General features: G+C 39.6%; 4 protein-coding genes and 1 pseudogene across 5 annotated transcripts; 2 read left to right on the top strand and 3 right to left on the bottom strand.

Annotated features, from left to right (window-relative positions):
* Nucleotides 1-4,639: 4,639 nt before the first annotated feature.
* On the top strand, nt 4,640-12,405 carry LOC110760429 (DExH-box ATP-dependent RNA helicase DExH12). 2 transcript variants are annotated; one of them, XM_021962691.2, is made up of 4 exons: nt 4,640-4,807; nt 5,072-8,062; nt 8,545-8,934; nt 9,087-12,405. In XM_021962691.2, the coding sequence occupies exons 2-4, from the start codon at nt 5,102-5,104 to the stop codon at nt 12,276-12,278; spliced, it is 6,543 nt and encodes a 2,180-aa protein (XP_021818383.1). In that variant the 5' UTR covers nt 4,640-4,807; nt 5,072-5,101; the 3' UTR covers nt 12,279-12,405. The 2 variants fall into 2 exon arrangements, with proteins under 2 accessions (XP_021818383.1, XP_088110413.1); XM_088254287.1 differs by having other exon boundaries at nt 4,640-4,923.
* A 409-nt stretch (nt 12,406-12,814) lies between these two features.
* Nucleotides 12,815-13,672, bottom strand: LOC110760468 (Late embryogenesis abundant protein (LEA) family protein). The gene is made up of 3 exons (XM_021962732.2): nt 13,536-13,672; nt 13,384-13,446; nt 12,815-13,278 (listed from the first exon to the last, which is right to left on the bottom strand). Exons 1-3 carry the CDS (start codon nt 13,644-13,646, stop codon nt 13,057-13,059), a joined length of 396 nt encoding a protein of 131 aa, XP_021818424.1. The 5' UTR covers nt 13,647-13,672; the 3' UTR covers nt 12,815-13,056.
* Nucleotides 13,673-15,043: 1,371 nt separating this feature from the next.
* On the top strand, nt 15,044-17,446 carry LOC110760425 (wall-associated receptor kinase 2 pseudogene; annotated as a pseudogene).
* Nucleotides 17,447-17,673: 227 nt separating this feature from the next.
* On the bottom strand, nt 17,674-18,944 carry RGP5 (Alpha-1,4-glucan-protein synthase family protein). The gene has a single exon (XM_088255425.1). It carries the CDS (start codon nt 18,942-18,944, stop codon nt 17,889-17,891), a length of 1,056 nt encoding a protein of 351 aa, XP_088111551.1. The 3' UTR covers nt 17,674-17,888.
* Nucleotides 18,945-18,991: 47 nt separating this feature from the next.
* On the bottom strand, nt 18,992-20,333 carry LOC110760428 (UDP-arabinopyranose mutase). Its single transcript, XM_021962690.2, has 3 exons — nt 20,087-20,333; nt 19,177-19,306; nt 18,992-19,078 (listed from the first exon to the last, which is right to left on the bottom strand). The coding sequence occupies exons 1-3, from the start codon at nt 20,198-20,200 to the stop codon at nt 19,059-19,061; spliced, it is 264 nt and encodes an 87-aa protein (XP_021818382.1). The 5' UTR covers nt 20,201-20,333; the 3' UTR covers nt 18,992-19,058.
* Between the last annotated feature and the right edge of the window lie 275 nt (nt 20,334-20,608).

The following is a 20,608-nucleotide window of genomic DNA, read 5'->3' as shown; positions in this document are numbered from 1 at the left end:
GGAGAAAATGAACGATGACTAAATATTTTAACAGATATGTCTTATGAAAATCAAACTCAGACAGTCATGATCATAGCTATGTGATTAATTAATTATACCCAAAAATAGTTGAAGGCTGATTAGTCGATCTCATGAATGCAGTATTTCCATTGTCCAATTGTGGCTGCACCTGCACATATAGACGACATCATATAATTAACTTAAGGAATACCATTTTAATGAGCCTCCAACTATTTTAATTACTCACCATCATATGGGAGGTGTTTGACTGACGGTGCATCCCAAAAGCAACACTGCTTCCACTTCCGCCGTCCAGGTTTCTGATTGGGGTTTGATCAAGAGGGAACAGCATGCTAGGATTGGTACGGGTGTTGTTGTTGTTTTCTTGTGCCATGGTTGGAAATTGAGAGCTAAAACAATTTGGTGACACAGCAGCTAGGGTTAATATGATTCATTGGAACTATTCTCACAATGTATGTATATATATACACTTGAATTTGTAGTATTCTTAGGATATTAGTTAATATTGACTGAAGAAAAAGGATATTAGTTAGGTTAAGAAACTGATAGCTAATATAGCACTGAGATTTTCTGTCATATTAATTGTATATAGCACTGAGATACATACTAGAGAATTTGCTGAAAATAATGCTGGTTATGGTGGCTGCCACTTGGCACAAAACTGCTCGACTCATTTCCAAGCAAAGAACTGAAGGGAATTTCAGAGCTAATAAGTGAGTAGTACTGATCAAGATCGGCTTGTGCATCCACCTGATTATATATAAAAATCATGCATGTTAATTATAATTAATAGTTTAAAGCTTTAGAAGAAAAAAAAGGAACAATATTATATACATTTATTTTTATAATTAATCAATATATATGAAGTAGTATACTGAAAGAAAATTAATTATTAAGAGCATACTCCAGGTGATGCCCCTCCTGCTAATGCAGAATCAACTGAAGGGCTGGAGTGTGAGGGAGTATTCGGAGGAGTGCCGCTGGCAGCACCACCCTCATATGTCACCTGTGGATCCTCCGGCAGCCTGTAAGTCCGAGTAATAATAAATTAAGATCCAAATTATAATCAGCCCTAAAATTAAAGAAATAATTCATCTAAATTAAGCTATTTATATTATATTACTGTTGGTCATGGGGCAACATTGTTGCAGGATCCTGATCATCACTACTGCTAGTAAGATCCTCCTCCTTGTTTTCAGAAATTGGTTCTTCATTTGCTACTCGGTCATCGTCCATTATTTCCACAAGAGATGCCTCCTTATCCATAGATTGGATCACTTGCTCCTCATCCACACCGTCCACTACTTCTTCATCATCAATAGCTTTCACTGGTTCATGATCACCCTCAGCTTCCAGTTCTTGCTTATCCTCCACTACTTCCCCCTGCTGCAGGTAATAATGGATCAACTTGTTCAACTATATTATTAATCTAGGATTAATTGATTTGTCATTTATCTTACAACATGATTATCCTTTTGTGACTGCTGGGATGCATCTTCATGTGCGCCATGCAGTTTTTGCTGAAAAGGATTTTAAAAGCAAATCATTTTACAAGTAAATAAACACAAAAAATAACTAATATCAACTCTCATAATGCAAGCATATGCATATAGATAAATTAACGCATAACGTCTATGTGTATCTAATAAGCTTGATTCATGATGACTAGTATATGCTGCCTCAAATTATTAGCAACTCCAAATGACCAAATCCAATTAGATTTACTCCAAAGATAGTCGTAAATCTTTTTAGAGATTCTAACAGCACTCACACTGATGTAGTTGTCGAAATTATATTACATGAAGTTAGTTCGCGCATTACCCTTATATCGCTCTTAGCTTTAGAAGTGTCTTCAAGTATGTTGTCGTTGGTAGGCTTTGAAGTATCTTCAAGCATGTTGTTGCTAAAATTGGTCTGATCAGTTGACATGGTAAAGTAGTAGAGATCCTGAAAAAGATACCCAAAAACCTCAATCAAAATCTAGAAAATTAAATATGGCAAAACTAACATTTCAAAATAGAATAAACAAAAGCAATCATCACAAAACTAAGTGATCCTTCGATGGTGATTATTTCAACATGTACGATATATCGTAATCGTTGTTGAAGTAATCAAATATATATAAGCAAAATGTAAATAAGGAAAATGTAAACAAAACTCGTCGGCCGTTTGTTTTTATATGATACACTGCATGGAATTCAAAACATTCCGACCAGCAATTTTTGAGTAAACTTCTATTTGTTTGAAACGTTAAATTATAAAAACGTCTCAAATTGAAGTGTTATTTAAAAGAAAGAGAAATAGTGAACAAAACATATAAAGAATCGAATACCGAGGTTGTTTTTGGCTACCCTAAGGAGGAGCGCAGAGGTGTAGAGGTGGAGGTGGAGGCGGAGGCGGCACCGATTCTTAATCCCGATAAAATATTATAGAGATATATATATAGGAGCAGTTGAAGCTTTAGAAAAGAAATACTATAATTTGGAAAAAAATTTGAAAAGGAAAAAGCTTGCAAAACCTTTTAATAAGGAAATCCCACGTTAGTTCTAATGTTCACCATGATCTACATTATCATAATCACTGAATTTATAAGACAATTTGCAATTTGACAAACTCAAATTCAGATTTAGGAGGGAAAACCCAAAAAAGGAATTATTTGAATTTTGTAAATATATGTCTCCTAACTACAGGCAAAGACCCTGTGCATGTATCTATAAAAACTTATTCTCTTTATATGTTAATTCTTCCTAGAATTCACAAATTAATATATATATATATATATATATATACAGTTATTCTCTTATCCGGATGTCCGCACGTTATTATCGTGCGGATCCTATTGTAAACAGGCAGGAAAACAGAGAGGGGTAGTACAAAATACACTGCGTCCGCACGATAATAACGTCCGGATGTCCGCATAAGAGAATTTCTGTATATATATATATAGAGAAATTAATATTATAGAAACGTATGTATTTACCAAACTGCCACACCGACAGATAAGTTTTCTTTGTGTGTGTATATATATTTGTTCGAAATTGCTATATACTTTCAACATTAGTATGTATGGCAATCAGATTCCTTGCAAATATTATTACTAAATAAGAATATAATATGCATGCATGTAGCAAATTAATTAATGAAATGCCTATTTAGTCAAATACCAGAAAATTTAAGGAGGACAGAGGACAAAAACTTATTCTACACCTACGCTTAACTCGATATCGTTGTATACATTTTATCTATTATATAATATAGGAGTTTTTATTTCTACATATTGAAGTTCTAGTTTTATCTTTTGACAAAAAAAAAACAGTTATAGTTATTTATTTATATATATATATATATTTTTTGGTGGTTGAAGCAAGGACTAGTGTTCTTTATATGAGGAATGGGGTAAGTTTGTGATTAATTTTGGAAACATTAGACTAAATATTAGTACTAAATTTTTCTATCCTTGAAAGATGTGTAATTCATGAGAGGCGTCATATGGTTCCGTACATTCTTGTTCGTAGCTATACGTTTCTTTTCTTGTTATTAATCCACGTGTTATAATGAATGGATTTTGATCGGGTTTGTATTTTAGGGTATATGAATAACACCATAAGTATGGTGAGAACGAAAAAATGGCTCGTGTGTGATTAATATAATTGAAAATTTAGAGTTAAAACTGCATGACAAGTGAGATCGTATCAAGAAATGCATTTATGTTTTTGTTTTAAAACTAAACAAGATAGAAAGAGAAATGAGAGAGGAAGAATGAGGAAAGAAAAACAAGAAAGGTGAAAATGATATGTACACATGAGACATGACTTAGATTACCTAATTATCTATAACGCACACCTAATTTAAAGATAAATATAGCTATGACATACTCCACGTGTGCACATGCTGAGTTGCTGATATGCTATGCATGTACAGATCTTATGGCAAGTGTCAAAGAGATCATACTGACTTTTTACTTTTTTATCTTGTATTTGCTTGCCATAAGATCTGTAATCTTGCACTTGGTTTAGTATATTTTCTTTATAGATATCTATAATCACGCTATAGTACCGTACTAAACCAAGTATTCAAACAAAATGTCACATTATCGCCGATTAAAATTGACAATTTGAAGGGATCTATTTATCACAAACAAATTGGTGGTCACTCAAATTTATGGTTTAGCATGTGTAACAAAGATAAAATTTTATATCTAATAAATAAAATTAAAAAAACTTATACATGTACATGTATGTTTAACAAACGGCAGTTACATCTCACTCTAAATTGGATTAAATTTTCCCTTTTGGAGATACCTTTGTTGGATCTACATCCTCACATCTGTTGTGAATTTAATTTATTTTTTTTCTGGAAGTTAAACATTAATTAAACATCTTAATAATAATGGAAAAAGAGGAAATAAAGAAAATAAAGAATTTTATATTTTTGAGTACTGACTACTAAGGAGGGTGATAAAGCCCATCGATAACTAAGAAAGAAATAAAAAGAAATCCGAAATCCAATAAAACGCAGCCCAAATTGAGACAAAGCCCAAGTAATGCAAGGCCTTCTATCTGCTACAATATTCCAATCACAGCTGAAAAATGAATAAAAATAAAATCAGACCGATATAATAAGAAGAGATCGGAGAAAGAAAATCAAATCTTCGTTTAAAGGTCGGTTTACACTTGAGACTGGTAATAGTAAAATACCTGGCCGCCATTCTTGCCGAAGGCGGTTTCCGAGGAGAGCGAGAGCGATACAAGTAGTAGTCACAGACTCATAACTCACACAACTCACTGTGAGTTCTTGATCTCTATACTTTTTCTGCGTCTTTATTGCTAGGGTTTCTGGCACGATTCACCGCCATTCGAGCCTTCACTTTTCTCAATTCCTCTTGGCAAATTCGTGCTATTAGTTATTTTCTTCCCCATTCTCATCATTATCGTCTACTTCTACTTGATTTTTTATCTGAAATCGAATTTACCAGTTCATTATAAACAAGAATTAAGTTTTACTAAAACCCTAGACTAACTTGGTTTTTTGTTGTTGTTGTTGTTATTAGGGTTTCTGAGATTTGTTTTGAGATCTTATCATGGCGCAGCACTTGGGCGGTGGCGCGGAGGCCCACGCTCGGTTCAAGCAATACGAGTATCGGGCCAACTCGAGTCTGGTCCTGACCACGGACTCTCGGCCACGTGACACGCACGAGCCCACCGGCGAGCCTGAATCTCTGTGGGGCAAGATTGACCCCAAACACTTCGGTGACAGGGCTTACAGAGGAAGACCTCCAGAGCTCGATGACAAGCTTAAGAAGTCTAAGAAGAAGAAAGAGCGCGACCCAAATGCTGAACCCGGGCCCATTCGGCAAAGTAAACGGCGCCGGCTTCGTGAAGAGAGCGTCCTCACGGCCACTGAGGAAGGTGTTTATCAGCCTAAGACGAAGGAAACTCGGGCTGCTTATGAGGCCATGCTTAGCGTCATTCAGCAACAGTTGGGTGGCCAACCTTCGAGTATAGTCAGTGGTGCTGCCGATGAGATTTTGGCCGTTCTTAAAAACGAGACGTTTAAGAACCCTGACAAGAAGAAGGAGATTGAGAAGATGTTGAACCCTATACCCAACAGCGTCTTTGATCAATTGGTTTCAATTGGGAGGTTGATTACTGACTTCCAAGATGGGGGTGATGCTGGTGGGTCTGCTGTGGCTAATGGTGATGAAGCCCTTGATGACGATGTGGGTGTTGCGGTTGAGTTTGAAGAAAATGAAGATGATGAGGATGAGAGCGACCTTGATATGGTCCAGGAGGATGAGGAAGAGGACGATGATGATGTGGCTGAACCGAATCATTCTGGGGCTATGCAAATGGGTGGTGGGATTGATGACGATGAAATGCAGGAAGCAAATGAGGGTATGAGCCTTAATGTTCAGGACATTAATGCTTATTGGCTTCAGAGGAATATATCTGATGCTTATGAAAAACAAATGGATCCACAGCAATGCCAGAAGCTTGCTGAGGAGGTGCTCAAGATACTTGCTGAAGGTGATGACAGGGAAGTTGAAACCAAGCTGTTGGTGAACCTTCAGTTTGAAAAATTCAGCCTTATTAAGTTTCTGTTGCGAAACCGGTTGAAGATTGTATGGTGCACGCGTTTGGCCAGAGCCGAAGACCAAGATGAGAGGAATAAAATCGAGGAGGAAATGTTGCGTTTGGGTCCAGAGTTGGCTGCAATTTTAGAACAGTTGCATGCCACAAGGGCTAGTGCGAAGGAGAGGCAAAAGATCGTGGAGAAGAATATTAGAGAAGAGGCTCGCAGGTTGAAGGACGAGAGTGGTGGAGATGGGGACAGGGCTAGGAGGGGGCTTGTTGATAGAGATGTTGACAGTGGTTGGTTGAAGAGCCAGGCTCAGCTACTTGATCTTGACAGCATTGCACAAGAGCAAAGTAGACTCTTGGTGTCGAAGAAGTGTGTGCTTCCAGATGGGTCTTACAGACATCCCAGCAAGGGATATGAAGAAATCCATGTGCCGGCATTGAAGCCCAGACCATTTGATCCTGATGAGAGGCTTGTAAAAATATCTGACATGCCAGAGTGGGCTCAACCAGCTTTCAGAGGAATGAACCAGTTGAACAGGGTACAAAGTAGAGTCTATGAGACTGCCCTTTTCAGAGCAGACAATATCCTATTATGTGCTCCTACCGGGGCAGGGAAAACTAATGTTGCTGTGCTCACTATACTTCAGCAGATTGCCCTGCACATGAATAAGGAGGATGGTTCGATAAACCACAATGATTATAAGATTGTATATGTCGCCCCCATGAAAGCTCTTGTTGCTGAAGTTGTTGGCAATTTGTCTAATCGTTTGAAGGAATATGGTGTTACTGTCAGGGAGCTAAGTGGTGACCAGACATTGACTCGCCAACAGATTGAAGAGACTCAGATTATTGTCACAACCCCTGAGAAGTGGGATATCATTACCAGAAAGTCAGGAGACCGGACTTATACACAACTGGTCAAACTTCTTATCATTGATGAAATTCATCTTCTCCATGATAATAGAGGCCCCGTTCTTGAAAGTATTGTTGCCAGAACTGTGAGGCAGATTGAGACGACAAAAGATCATATTCGGTTGGTGGGTTTATCTGCTACGCTCCCGAACTATGAAGATGTGGCGTTGTTCTTGCGTGTTGATCTTAAGCGGGGACTGTTCTATTTTGACAACAGTTACAGACCTGTCCCTCTTTCTCAACAGTATATTGGAATCATGGTAAGGAAGCCATTGCAGAGGTTCCAATTGATGAATGATCTCTGCTATGAAAAGGTCATGGATGTAGCTGGAAAACATCAAGTTCTTATCTTTGTGCACTCAAGGAAAGAAACAGCCAAAACAGCTCGTGCTATAAGAGATACTGCACTTGCTAAGGACACCCTTGGTAGGTTTCTGAAAGAAGACAGTGCCAGCCGCGAGATTCTAACTACTCATACGGATTTGGTCAAGAGCAATGATCTCAAAGATCTTCTGCCATACGGTTTTGCTATTCATCATGCTGGGTTGAACAGGGCTGACCGCCAACTGGTTGAGGATCTCTTTGCTGATGGGCATGTACAAGTTTTGGTTTCCACAGCAACCCTTGCTTGGGGTGTGAATCTTCCAGCTCACACTGTGATAATCAAAGGGACCCAGATCTATGATCCAGAAAAGGGAGCATGGACTGAACTAAGTCCTCTGGACGTTATGCAGATGTTGGGGCGTGCAGGAAGACCTCAGTTTGATTCTTATGGAGAAGGAATTATCATTACTGGCCACAACGAACTACAATACTATCTTTCTTTGATGAACCAACAACTTCCTATTGAAAGTCAATTTGTCTCCAAATTGGCAGATCAACTGAATGCTGAAATCGTTCTTGGAACTGTTCAAAATGCTAGAGAAGCTTGCAATTGGTTAGGATACACTTACTTGTATATTCGCATGTTACGTAATCCTACACTCTATGGTTTGGAAGCTGATGTTCTCAAAAGAGATATTACGTTGGAGGAGAGACGAGCTGATTTGGTAAGCATCACTTCACTTTAGCATTTTGTTTTTGATTTTGCCAAGTTGTCATTTTCGTTGCTTTGCCCGAATTAGTAATGGTAATGCATAACCATTCTCTTAATTACACAAGATGACAAACAAGTGCATGCCAATTGAGTAAGTTTATGGACAGGTTCACAGATGAAAACAGACATATTAGGTGCTTGATATATTAAAAATATGTCAAAATATTGGTGGTAGGAAATTGTTTTGTCCGATTCTATTAGATATTATATGGCATTTGAGTCTATGTGACCATAGTCTTGATATATGTAATCTTTAATTCTATCTTAGTATAAGTTAATTTAATTGTGTGCTTGCTGGTTTTGTATCTGGTTTCCCTTTGTTGTCCGTCCTGTTCTTGTTGTTGGTGTGGTACTTTTGCATCGTTCATTTGTATTCCTGCATTTTGTATTTCTTATGGACGTCTCATGTTGTCTTCAACATTTTCATTTTTGCAGATCCATTCCGCTGCAACCATCTTGGACAAGAGCAATTTGATTAAGTACGACAGAAAAAGTGGATATTTCCAGGTTACAGACTTGGGTCGTATTGCAAGCTATTACTATATAACGCATGGAACAGTATCCACATATAACGAACATTTGAAGCCCACGATGGGGGATATTGAGCTTTGCCGATTGTTCTCGCTCAGTGAGGAATTCAAGTATGTTACTGTGCGGCAGGATGAAAAGATGGAGCTAGTAAAGCTTTTGGATCGTGTTCCCATTCCTGTCAAGGAAAGCCTGGAAGAGCCCAGTGCCAAGATTAATGTTTTGCTGCAAGCATATATTTCACAGCTGAAGCTTGAGGGGCTTTCATTGACATCTGATATGGTTTACATTACTCAGGTTTGTCTTGGTAGTTTCATGCTTTTTTTTTTGTTTGTTATTTGAGATACAGTTGTGAATGCATGCAGTTTGCTCTAGTTTTTGTTCATTTGTTTCTCTCTTTTCCTGTTATTCATTTGTCTGAATTTGTTTTTGGTCTTTGGTTTCTTCAGAGTGCGGGGCGTCTCCTACGAGCTCTTTTCGAGATTGTTTTGAAACGAGGATGGGCTCAACTAGCAGAAAAGGCTTTGAACTTGTGTAAAATGGTTAACAAGAAGATGTGGAGTGTCCAAACACCTCTTCGCCAATTCAATGGTATTACAAATGATATTTTGATGAAGTTGGAGAAGAAAGATTTGGCCTGGGATAGGTACTATGACCTCTCTTCACAGGAGCTAGGGGAGCTTATTCGTATGCCAAGGATGGGAAGAGCACTTCATAAGTTCATCCACCAGTTCCCCAAATTAAACCTGGCAGCCCATGTGCAGCCAATTACTCGCACTGTATTGAGGGTTGAGCTGACTATAACACCAGACTTTCAATGGGAGGACAAAGTACATGGATATGTGGAGCCGTTTTGGGTAATAGTGGAGGATAATGATGGTGAATATGTTCTTCATCATGAATATTTTCTGCTGAAGAAGCAGTATGTTGATGAGGACCATACTTTGAACTTTACAGTGCCAATTTATGAGCCCCTTCCGCCTCAATACTTCATTCGTGTTGTGTCTGATAGGTGGCTTGGGTCACAGACTGTTTTACCTGTTTCTTTCAGACACCTCATCTTGCCGGAGAAGTATCCTCCACCTACTGAGTTATTGGACTTGCAACCACTTCCCGTGACTGCATTAAGGAATCCGTTATATGAAGCCCTGTATCAAGATTTTAAGCATTTTAATCCTGTCCAGACCCAAGTCTTCACTGTTTTGTATAATTCAGATGACAATGTCTTAGTTGCTGCACCAACAGGGAGTGGGAAGACAATATGTGCAGAGTTTGCTGTACTGAGGAATCATCAAAAGGGGTCTGATAGTGTCATGCGTGTTGTGTATATTGCACCTATCGAAGCTCTTGCTAAGGAACGTTATCGTGACTGGGAGAAGAAGTTTGGAAAGGGTCTGAAACTGCGCGTCGAATTATTAACAGGGGAAACAGCAACAGACGCAAAACTGCTTGAGAAAGGTCAGATTATCATCAGCACTCCAGAGAAATGGGATGCTTTATCCCGCCGCTGGAAACAGAGGAAGCCTGTTCAACAGGTTAGTCTTTTTATTATAGATGAACTCCACTTGATTGGTGGTCAGGGTGGTCCCATCTTGGAGGTAATAGTCTCTAGAATGAGATACATAGCCAGTCTATCTGAGAACAAGATTCGTATTGTGGCTCTTTCAACTTCTCTTGCGAATGCAAAGGATCTTGGAGAATGGATAGGAGCTAGCTCTCATGGCCTTTTCAATTTTCCTCCTGGTGTGCGCCCAGTGCCTCTGGAAATACACATTCAGGGGGTGGACTTAGCCAATTTTGAAGCAAGGATGCAAGCAATGGCAAAACCCACATACACTGCAATTGTCCAACATGCCAAGAATGGGAAACCGGCTCTTGTGTATGTTCCTACAAGGAAACATGTCCGGCTAACTGCTATAGATCTGATGACTTACTCAACTGCAGACGGTGGGGAGAAATCGTCGTTTCTGTTGCGGCCTGTAGAGGACATAGAGCCTTTCGTTGAAAGAATTAGTGATGAAATTTTGAGAGGCACTTTGCGCAATGGAGTGGGCTACTTGCATGAAGGATTAACCAGTTTGGATCAAGAGGTTGTGTCACAGCTTTTTGAAGCTGGGTGGATTCAAGTGTGTGTCATGAGCAGTTCAATGTGTTGGGGTGTGTCATTGTCAGCCCATTTGGTGGTTGTGATGGGAACCCAATATTATGATGGCCGGGAAAATGTTCACACTGATTACCCTGTTACTGATCTATTGCAGATGATGGGTCATGCCAGTCGACCTCTGCTAGATAATTCTGGGAAATGTGTCATCCTCTGCCATGCACCTCGCAAAGAATACTACAAGAAGTTCCTTTACGAAGCATTCCCTGTTGAAAGCCATTTGCACCATTACCTACATGATAATCTTAATGCAGAAGTTGTTTCTGGAATAATTGAGAACAAGCAAGATGCTGTTGATTACCTTACCTGGACCTTCTTGTACAGGAGGCTCACACAAAATCCCAACTATTACAATCTTCAGGGAGTTACTCAGCGGCATCTTTCTGATCATCTCTCAGAGCTTGTTGAAAATACTCTGAGTGACTTGGAAGCCAGCAAGTGTGTTGCTATTGAGGATGACATGGACCTTTCTTCTTTGAATCTTGGCATGATAGCTGCATATTATTATACCAATTATACTACCATTGAGCGTTTCAGTTCTTCCTTAACTTCGAAAACAAAGATGAAGGGTCTTCTTGAGATTCTAACTCACGCTTCAGAGTATTCACAACTTCCTATTCGACCGGGGGAGGAAGAGGTGCTTCGAAGGCTAATTAACCACCAGAGGTTTTCCTTTGAGAATCCGAAATGCACAGATCCTCATGTTAAAGCAAATGCTCTGCTTCAGGCCCACTTCGCAAGGCAACATCTGGGTGGGAACCTAGCATTGGACCAGCGAGATGTGATCATTTCTGCAAGTCGGTTGCTTCAGGCAATGGTTGATGTCATTTCCAGCAGTGGCTGGCTAAGCCTTGCGATATTAGCCATGGAAGTCAGCCAGATGGTGACTCAGGGAATGTGGGAGCGCGACTCAATGCTTCTACAGCTACCTCACTTCACAAAGGAGTTGGCAAAGAGATGCCAAGAAAATCCTGGAAAGAGTATAGAGACTGTATTTGATTTGTTTGAGATGGAGGATGATGAGAGGCGCGAGCTACTTCAGATGTCAGATAAGCAGTTGTTGGATATTGCAGAATTTTGCAACCGTTTTCCCAACATTGATCTGACACATGAGGTGCAGAAGAGTGATAATATAAGGGCCGGGGCAGAGATCAGTCTGCAAGTCACTCTTGAGCGTGACCTTGAGGGGAGGACAGATGTGGTCACAGTTAATGCTCCGAGATATCCGAAGGCCAAAGAGGAGGGGTGGTGGCTTGTAGTTGGGGATACCAAGACTAATTCATTGCTTGCCATCAAGAGAGTTTCCTTTCTAAGGAGGACAAAGGTGAAGCTTGAATTTGCTGCTCCTTCAGAAGCCGGAGAGAAGAATTATATCCTTTATTTCATGTGTGATTCATATTTGGGATGTGATCAGGAATATGAGTTCACTGTTGACGTTAAAGATGCAGCAGGGCCTGATGAGGACAGTGGGAGTGAATGAGAGAGATGTTTATTAGATTCTGAATACTTTGCTTGTTTCTGAATATGTTTTTAATTCCCGCTGTTTCTAAAAGAATTATATGTTTTTACTTCCCTCTGAATGATGAAAGTACACTACAGTTTTGGAATGGCGCATGATCATATCATATGTTCCTTCATTTCCTTCTGCGTTGTCATTTGTCATCATACATAAATCTGGGAAAGAGAGTCTGCCTGAGTAGCTGCTGCTTTCTATTCTATCAGTTTTTTCTCTATTGAATTGAATATTCCTTTTGGCCTTTGTGCCTTTACTTGTTTCTGCATGAAGCGGTGTGGCAGTGCAAGGAATTTAGCAATCTTATAATAAACACTTTGCGAAACTTAGCTTGCCTCCGATTTTGGTGAACAGGTTGCAGCAACCTGTAAATTGTAATGCCTCCATTTTTTGCTTTCCAGTTCGTGCCGAGTCTATAATATTCTTCTTCGGGTTTTTATGAAACTAATCCGTTGACAATGAAGGGAAAAACTCAAAAACCTCTTCGCATCAGTCTAGAACTATTTGAACAGATAATTATGAAGGATTTATTGACACTTGAAAATTGAGTTTCGTTTTACATATGCATGATGAAGAAAACTAGACACTTCCTTGTAGTGGAAGGAACAATATCCGAATGGACCCAAAAGAAGAAGAAGAAAGATATCCCAACGGTGGATACATCATGCATACATAATATGAAATGGGAAATACAACCAAAATTGAAATACAAGAATGGGACAGGACAAATGATCAAATGATGGGATCAGTGCTTGTTCTTGGTATTCATGCTCTTCTTGACCTGCTCTGCGTTCTCTTTAACGAACTCTTTCGATTCTTCGGCCTTGCCCACTACCGTGTCTGCGGCCTTCTGGGCTGTGCCCTTAGCTTGGCTCCATGCATCTTGCGCTGTCTGCTTTGCTTTCTCAGACACATCTTGTGCTGTTGTAGACACCTTGCCAGCCATGTCTTTGGTCGTCTGGGTTACCTGCATTCACACCATGAAATTAAATGACAACCTAGGGCCTGCAACCTATACATATAAAGAAATTAAAAAAAAGATAAAGAAAAAAAACAGAGACTTATCGTTTACATTTTCAGCAGCATTCCTAGCTTCATTGGCCACTGAAGCTGCGTCTTGCTGTGATGAACTTGCCTATGAACAATCATGAACCATAAAATTATAATTAAACATGTAGAAATTGGTGATATATTCGATTCGAATAGAGAGCAAATTGAACTTACTTGAATACGTCTTGGGGCAGTAGCCAAAAAAATACTAGGAGTTGTTGAAGTGGCTTTCCTTGCAGCATGGCCAAATTTCAAGAGGCTGGTAAAAAGAGTTAGGTTTGCCATCTTTGTCTGATTACTTAGTTGCTTCTTTTTTCTTTTCTTGTATTGAAATTTGAAAGAGGACATTGTAAGAAGCAGAGTATATAAAGAAGCAAGAGAACTCGATAAGGTCCTGTTGTGCAGCATGGAGAGTATTTTGCGCTGATATGAATGGTTAGAAAACTGTCCTTTAACGGTCAAACAGACCCAGTATTATAGGACATACAGTTAATTAGCAATGGGATTCATTGTCACTAACACTAAATTAGTCTGAGTAATAGAAATACTTAAGGTGGTAGTGATATTATTTTAACATCCTTCGCATCACGAGATAGATCGATCATCCTCTTAATCTTAACCTTTCCCCATTAATATAGTTGTTACATTACATTAAACCATTCAATTAACAGTTGAAGCTGATCTGAGACATGATTTAGTACACAGACTACTAGAAAGATGATCCTTATCTATGAAATATATATATATATAAATTCTCAAGTGCGGACATCCGGATGTTATTATTGTGTGGACGCCTTGTATTTTCTACTATCCCTCACTTCTTTATTTGTTGGCCTATGCATGTCATTCACAAGCACAACAACGTACATGAAAAGGAAACATGAAAAGATTGCTTGGGATCAAATGGTTCCTGGCATTAAAGCCTATGCTTGTTTCTTGTACAACGAGCTTTTTTAGGAATGTAAATTGATAAATGACGCGTCTACTATAATATGAAAGGATCAAACTGTTGACATAAAGGATTGAATCTTTCTTGATTTGATTTATTGATCTGATCTGATTATTATGATGATGTTCTAGTAGTAATATTCAAGGTTGAATCAAGTAATTAATCTCCAATATCATTTTCTTGGCCTGATTATTCTCAAGATTTGACTGTCCAAATCTTTTGATTCATAATTGACTGGGATTGTCCTCGTCCGCCAGCTGTAAATTTTATTAATATTTCTAATGAAAATATACATATACATTATGCCTTGACCACGACGGATGGATACACTCATTGTACATTTGATTTCAAAAGCTAGCTGGCTTACCTAGGCTAGGGTTGCCCCATCGCTTTGTAAAGCTTTGGAATTTCTTGATGAACCAAACTACAATTATTTGGGATCTGTTAAATCAATTTCCAGAGTATAATCAATAATCGTGTGGTATAAGGGTCCACACGCAGGTTTAATTAGTATTGAACACACAAAACTTAAAACTTGGGGCAAGAAATAATGCCAAAGATATACCATAATTTATATTATGAGAATTGTGAACAGTCCGACTTGGGAGGAAAATTCCTGAATCCGACACTATATGTACATAGCTTTTGAAATAAAGTCATATATATATATATTAAGGGCTACATTGACTAATTACTTTTGAAGATGAAGAAGATGAAAAAAAAGAAAATGACGATGGTGATGGTGATGATGGTTTGCTTGACAGCGGCAAACGTAGCATGGGGGCAACCGAAGCCCGGGTGCTCAGGCAGCTGTGGCAATCTCACCAACATTCCCTACCCTTTCGGCACATCTCTAGAATGCTCTTTCGACGAAACCTTTTTGATTTCTTGTAACGACACCACATATCAAAATGGAGGCCATCACAAACAAGCATACTTCCCCAACAGCTTCATACCCATCACCAACATATCACTCAGAGATCACGAATTGCGAGTGTCCGGTCCCATTGCCCGAGACTGTTACTACGCAGACGACGAGGAGTACGACCGCCACGCTAACGTTGTCATGCAAACTAACTCCAAATTTCCAGTCTCAAGCAAGCGCAACGTGTTGGTCGCTATCGGGTGCGAAGCAATCGGGGCCATCGAAAGCCCGATAAATTACGATGCCTTGTTGAATAATGCAAACTTGAGCAGCTCCTCCGTGGGGAGGATGAGAGCTGGATGCTTGTCACTTTGCAGCCAAGTAGAGGAAGTGAAGAATGGGACTTGCTCTGGAGCTGGCTGTTGCCAGATATCCATAGCAGACGGCGTCATAGATTATTCTCTCATGGCTGAAAACTTGTTCAACCATTCCGACTTCAACCCCTGCGATTATTCTTTCGTTGTGGAAGTGGGCGCCTACAGCTTTTCGTCTCTGGATCTTGTAGACCTGCAGAAGAGAGAGTCTTTTCCTGTGGTGCTCGATTGGGCTGTTGGGAATTACCAGTCTTGTGAACAAGTCAACAACAGCAGTACTGCATGCCAGTCAACGCATAGCGAATGCTACAATTCAACCAACGGCCCTGGCTATCGCTGCAAATGCCTGGAGGGTTTTCAAGGCAACCCTTACCTCGTTGATGGCTGCCAAGATATTAACGAGTGCGAGATTTGGAACCTCTGCGTTAGCCAAGCGACATGCCACAACAACGTTGGAGGCGTAGAATGCCGTTGTCCAAAGGGACACATTGGAGACGGCTTGATAAGTGGAAAAGGTTGCATCCTAAAAGATGACAAATATCTAAGATTTGCTATTCCAATGGGTACGTAATTAAGTTTCTTAATCTTAATTATGTTCTTCATTTGTTAATTCACAAGTATAAATATATATATATATATATATATATATGTGTGTGTGTTATATAAAATAACATTGTATTTACTTGCTGCTCAGGTTTTTGCCTATGCCTTTTGGCGGTTCTTATAGGAGGTTTGTGGATCTATTGGGGACTAAAGAGAAGAAGGTTCATGAAGCTCAAAGAGAAATTCTTTAGACAAAACGGTGGCCTTCTGTTACAACAACAGCTCTCTGATCATAAAGGATCCATTGAGATGATTAAAATTTTTACTGCAGAGGAGCTCAAGAGGGCAACCAAGAACTATGATGAGAGTATGGTGCTTGGCCAAGGAAGTTTTGGAACAGTTTACAAAGGAACTCTGCTAGATAACAAGGTGGTTGCCATTAAGAAGTCCAAAGTCTGCGACAAGAATCAAATCGAGACTTTCATTAATGAGATGATTGTCCTTTCTCGAGTCAACCATCGCAATGTCGTCAAGCTTTTAGGTTGTTGTTTGGAGACAGAAGTGCCCCTGCTCGTTTATGAGTTCATCACAAACGGGACACTTTACAGCCACATCCATGACAGGAGCCAAGATTCTTGCTCAGCACTTTCATGGAAAATGCGTCTTAAAATTGCAACAGAAATTGCAGGGGCACTTGCCTACTTGCACTCTGAAACTTGTATACCTATCATACACAGAGATGTCAAGACTGCAAACATATTGTTGGACGAGGATTACATAGCAAAGATGTCTGACTTTGGAACTTCGAGGCTCATCCCGGTGGATGAAACTCAGTTGACAACGTTGGTGAGGGGAACATTTGGATATTTGGATCCAGAATACTCTCAGAGCAGCCAGCTAACAGAAAAGAGTGATGTTTATAGTTTTGGGGTTGTTTTGGTGGAGCTACTAACGGCTAAGCAGGTCATTTCTTTTGCAAGGCCAGAGCGCGAAAGAAATCTAGCAATGTATTTTGTTTCTCAAATGAATGCAGATCGTTTGCTTGAAATTCTTGATGATCAAGTTCCCCTCAATGAAGAAATTATCGAGCAGCTAAGGGAAGTTGCTGACCTTGCAAGTAAGTGTTTGAGGATGAGAGGAGAGGAAAGACCTGCTATGAAGGATGTCACGGCAGAGTTAGAAAGAATAATTAATACTAATTAGATATAAACTTAAGTCTCTAATGATCTATGTTTTCAGTTTAGGCAACTTAGCTCCTTTTTGAGGAGTTGATGTTTAACTGTTTAGTTAGCTAGGCCACTTAATATATGCTTCCTGTATTGTATGTTTCCGAGCAGCTTTTGTGTTTCATTTTCCCCATGATCTCATCCTACATGAATGAGCTCTCTCTGTATCATGAATGATCAATTCATCAAACATTCTGAAATTGAGTTTATGTTTATTTGTTTATTCACCAACTCTTGTTGATCTTGTCTTGAGGAAACCTGCATCATCAATTCCTCAGTACGAGCATAGAGATATCCATTCATTTTCAGAGGCATTGAAATCACTTTCGAAAGCGAAACTACCAACACGAATAAATAACTTTAAAAAATAGAATACCAACTTCTTGATGGAAAAAAACAAACATTGTATCAATTATTTCCACCCTCATATAATTTCATCATTAGTTAATAGTGATAAGGGAGACCAACATTAGAAGCATCGAGAAAAATCTATACTACAAATAAATTACTGTTAAAACAAAGATAAACAAAGAAGGAAATAACAGAAAAGGCTGAATCAAAATTCAACCATTAAACTCCAGGTGAGCTGGATCCCACTGACTTCCAGAGCTTCACCCAATCCCCCATGGCATCAGCAGCACGAGCAAACATAGGATCTACCTTTCCCAACTGCTCCTTCACCGACTTTGCCATATCAACAACACAGTCTTCTGCTGTAACAGCTGTTTGGGGTAACCTAACCGACTGAAAGAAAGGAACCACTTCCTCCATCAGCTTCACCCCTTCCCACTCTTTCTTCAAGCTTTCAATGGCATCACCTCTTTCCCTTCTCCATACATAAGGTATCCCACTTTTTACACCAAGTCCCAGGTGATCACATATAACCTTAACACACATTCCAGACCATATATCTTCCACTGTCTCCCACCTCAACTTTCCTTCCCCTGCCAACCTCAAAGCCGGGAACAAAGCTGGCCCTACCACCTCACGATTGAAAGCAATGTTGATACCACTTACAGGCATTAAGGATCTCAATGGAACAGTCATTACAGCATCCACATATCGAGAATTCCTCTGCCCTGGCTTGAGGGCCTGTGTTGGTGCATCATAGTCTGCCAAATTAAGCCACAGTCCACATGATAGTGCACATGTAACCCCACTCCTCAGGCTAAATGGGTAACCACGAACAAAATCTGCCCCTTTCCGGTAAGGATCATAGAGTGTGTTAAAAAAGAAAGGGGTCGCTGGAGCTTGAAGATTGGCAATATGCTGTGCCACTACATCTACTAAATCACCATTTGTGTCCCTAGCGGGAATGCAATCATCATCAATTGAGATAATATATTTTTTCCGCGATACTAAATAACCAAAGTACCTGCACGAGTAACCAGAGAAGAGAATGGAAGTGGAAGAGCCCACCACTCGGTCTATGTCAGACTTAGTAAAGACATCCACATTAAACCCTTCTGGAATGCGGAGCTCCCCATTCATATCAGGGTCTTTGACAATAATCAGGTGGAACTGGGAGAATACTGGTCTCCATTCATTCATGAATGGCTCCAGGTCGGAGTTGATTGCCGCAATCACGATGTCAACCTCATTATTGTTGATGCTTGTGTTAGACATCTTCAAACAGGCGTTGAGAGAACAAGAAACAACAAAACTTGTGTGGCCTTGTTTAATTAAAGGACCTTTGCCTTCAAAATGTTATACAATGTGCTCACACAACACCACCCAATCTCAAAACCTTTCAGAGCATCCTGCAATAGATACTTGAAGGTCAGAACTGAAGTGTGCCAAAAGCAGTTCACGGGTTACAGGAAAGGCAGGACACTGGAAATTCTCAAACATAACTTACTGGTAGGAAAGACAGGGGTGAGGGTATGCCGAATATTAAGTGCCTGGATTAGTGAGAGGATTTCATCTTTGCCAGTTTCTTTGAAAAGCTTCAAGACTTTCTCATTTAGCTTTCCAGCTCTCAGAGTTTTCTGCCATGAAATTGAGTGTTACTATAAGATGTTCATGTAAACCAAATACGTAATTATAGAGGAAAGTAAAAGGGGTAAATAGAACGCTTAGAAAGGCAAAATGATGAAGGTATAGCTGCAAAAATCAACAAATGTCCCAAAAGCCATATAACAGCATAGAAGCCAGAAGTAAAAAAGGACCACAGCACCAGACTAGGAAAGAATAATATTCTGTTTTCTTTTGATTTGATATGGAGCACAGTTTGATCAAGTTGGGGTCCGGGGTAGGGGATGTCTTTTTCACTGTGCTAAATAAACTTTATCCATCGGTGATCAATCAATGGGAACAATATTTTACAATATCTTGCAGCGTATTACAGAAATCTTGATCATTAATGTACAAGCAGTTCACATAGGTCCATGAGTGACCACGTGGACCCAGACGACAAACAGATCCAATATAAGCATAGACAAAATCATCAAATTCAAACGATAGAAACCCAAAAAGGTAGAAATCCCTATATAGAATCAGACCCTTCCTCCTCTGAGCACAAAAAAACCTAATCAAATAATCATGCGAACCAAAACAATCAAGTAACTTAGAATAACATACATCCAACCACCATTGATTAACATGAAAAGTTTCAAAATTTAATATCGCACCAAATCAAGCCTGCCCAGTTCCCCATAACAGAAAGCAACCCATCAGGCGCCTCAAAGAAAATAAGAACAAGCATAGCAATTCATGTTAGCTGAATTAGCAGAGAGAGAGAGAGAGAGAGAGAGAGAGAGAGAGAGTACCAGGAAGAGATCGATGAGAATGTGTTCAGGGAGAGTTGAGAGATCGGATATGCTGGATAGGTTGAAGAGAGCTGAGTCAATTGTGAGAGAGAGCAGAGAAGGCGGAGTTCTCATTCACTCATTCATATAAATATATTTGTGCGTGCGTAAATTTCGGCGAGATTGCAGACTGCAGAGAAGAAGATGATGAGGGAGAATTAAAAGAGGCCTTTGTTTTATAGTTTTGGAGATTAATCTGATTGTGTTTTCTCCGTCCCAAGGTCAAGGCCCTCAAGGCCATTGGCCACCTGTGTTGCTCACAACCGACACTATTTCATTTTTAATTTAATTTAATTTAATTTAATATATATTCCAATAAAGTTTACGTAGAAAACAATTGAAACCCAGTGGGCTTTGTGAACTCAATGCCGTCCAGTTGTTGCTGTTGGGTTTCTAAAATTCGTTTTGGGAGTTGGCTAAATACACCCACCCAATTTAGTTACTACACCCAACTCGCAAAACAGTTTCTGAAATTTCCAATTT

The sequence above is a fragment of the Prunus avium genome, chromosome 6 (genome assembly GCF_965620075.1).
Source record: "Prunus avium chromosome 6, drPruAviu1.hap1.1, whole genome shotgun sequence".
Taxonomy (NCBI): domain Eukaryota; kingdom Viridiplantae; phylum Streptophyta; class Magnoliopsida; order Rosales; family Rosaceae; genus Prunus; species Prunus avium.
Note: the sequence above shows the minus strand (reverse complement) of the source record. Positions and strands in the feature narration are given on the sequence as shown.

Excerpts from the sequence above, each read along its gene's own strand:
- LOC110760429 (XM_021962691.2), top strand. The coding sequence starts at position 5,102 with ATGGCGCAGCACTTGGGCGGTGGCGCGGAGGCCCACGCTCGGTTCAAG. Across the intron at positions 8,063-8,544 it reads AGGAGAGACGAGCTGATTTG|ATCCATTCCGCTGCAACCAT; the intron begins GTAAGCATCACT and ends TCATTTTTGCAG. Across the intron at positions 8,935-9,086 it reads ATATGGTTTACATTACTCAG|AGTGCGGGGCGTCTCCTACG; the intron begins GTTTGTCTTGGT and ends TGGTTTCTTCAG.
- LOC110760468 (XM_021962732.2), bottom strand. The coding sequence starts at position 13,646 with ATGGCAAACCTAACTCTTTTTACCAGCCTCTTGAAATTTGGCCATGCT. Across the intron at positions 13,447-13,535 it reads CTGCCCCAAGACGTATTCAA|GCAAGTTCATCACAGCAAGA; the intron begins GTAAGTTCAATT and ends GATTGTTCATAG. Across the intron at positions 13,279-13,383 it reads CTAGGAATGCTGCTGAAAAT|GTAACCCAGACGACCAAAGA; the intron begins GTAAACGATAAG and ends GTGTGAATGCAG.
- RGP5 (XM_088255425.1), bottom strand. The coding sequence starts at position 18,944 with ATGTCTAACACAAGCATCAACAATAATGAGGTTGACATCGTGATTGCG.
- LOC110760428 (XM_021962690.2), bottom strand. The coding sequence starts at position 20,200 with ATGAGAACTCCGCCTTCTCTGCTCTCTCTCACAATTGACTCAGCTCTC. Across the intron at positions 19,307-20,086 it reads TTCTCATCGATCTCTTCCTG|AAAACTCTGAGAGCTGGAAA; the intron begins GTACTCTCTCTC and ends ATTTCATGGCAG. Across the intron at positions 19,079-19,176 it reads CACCCCTGTCTTTCCTACCA|GATGCTCTGAAAGGTTTTGA; the intron begins GTAAGTTATGTT and ends TATCTATTGCAG.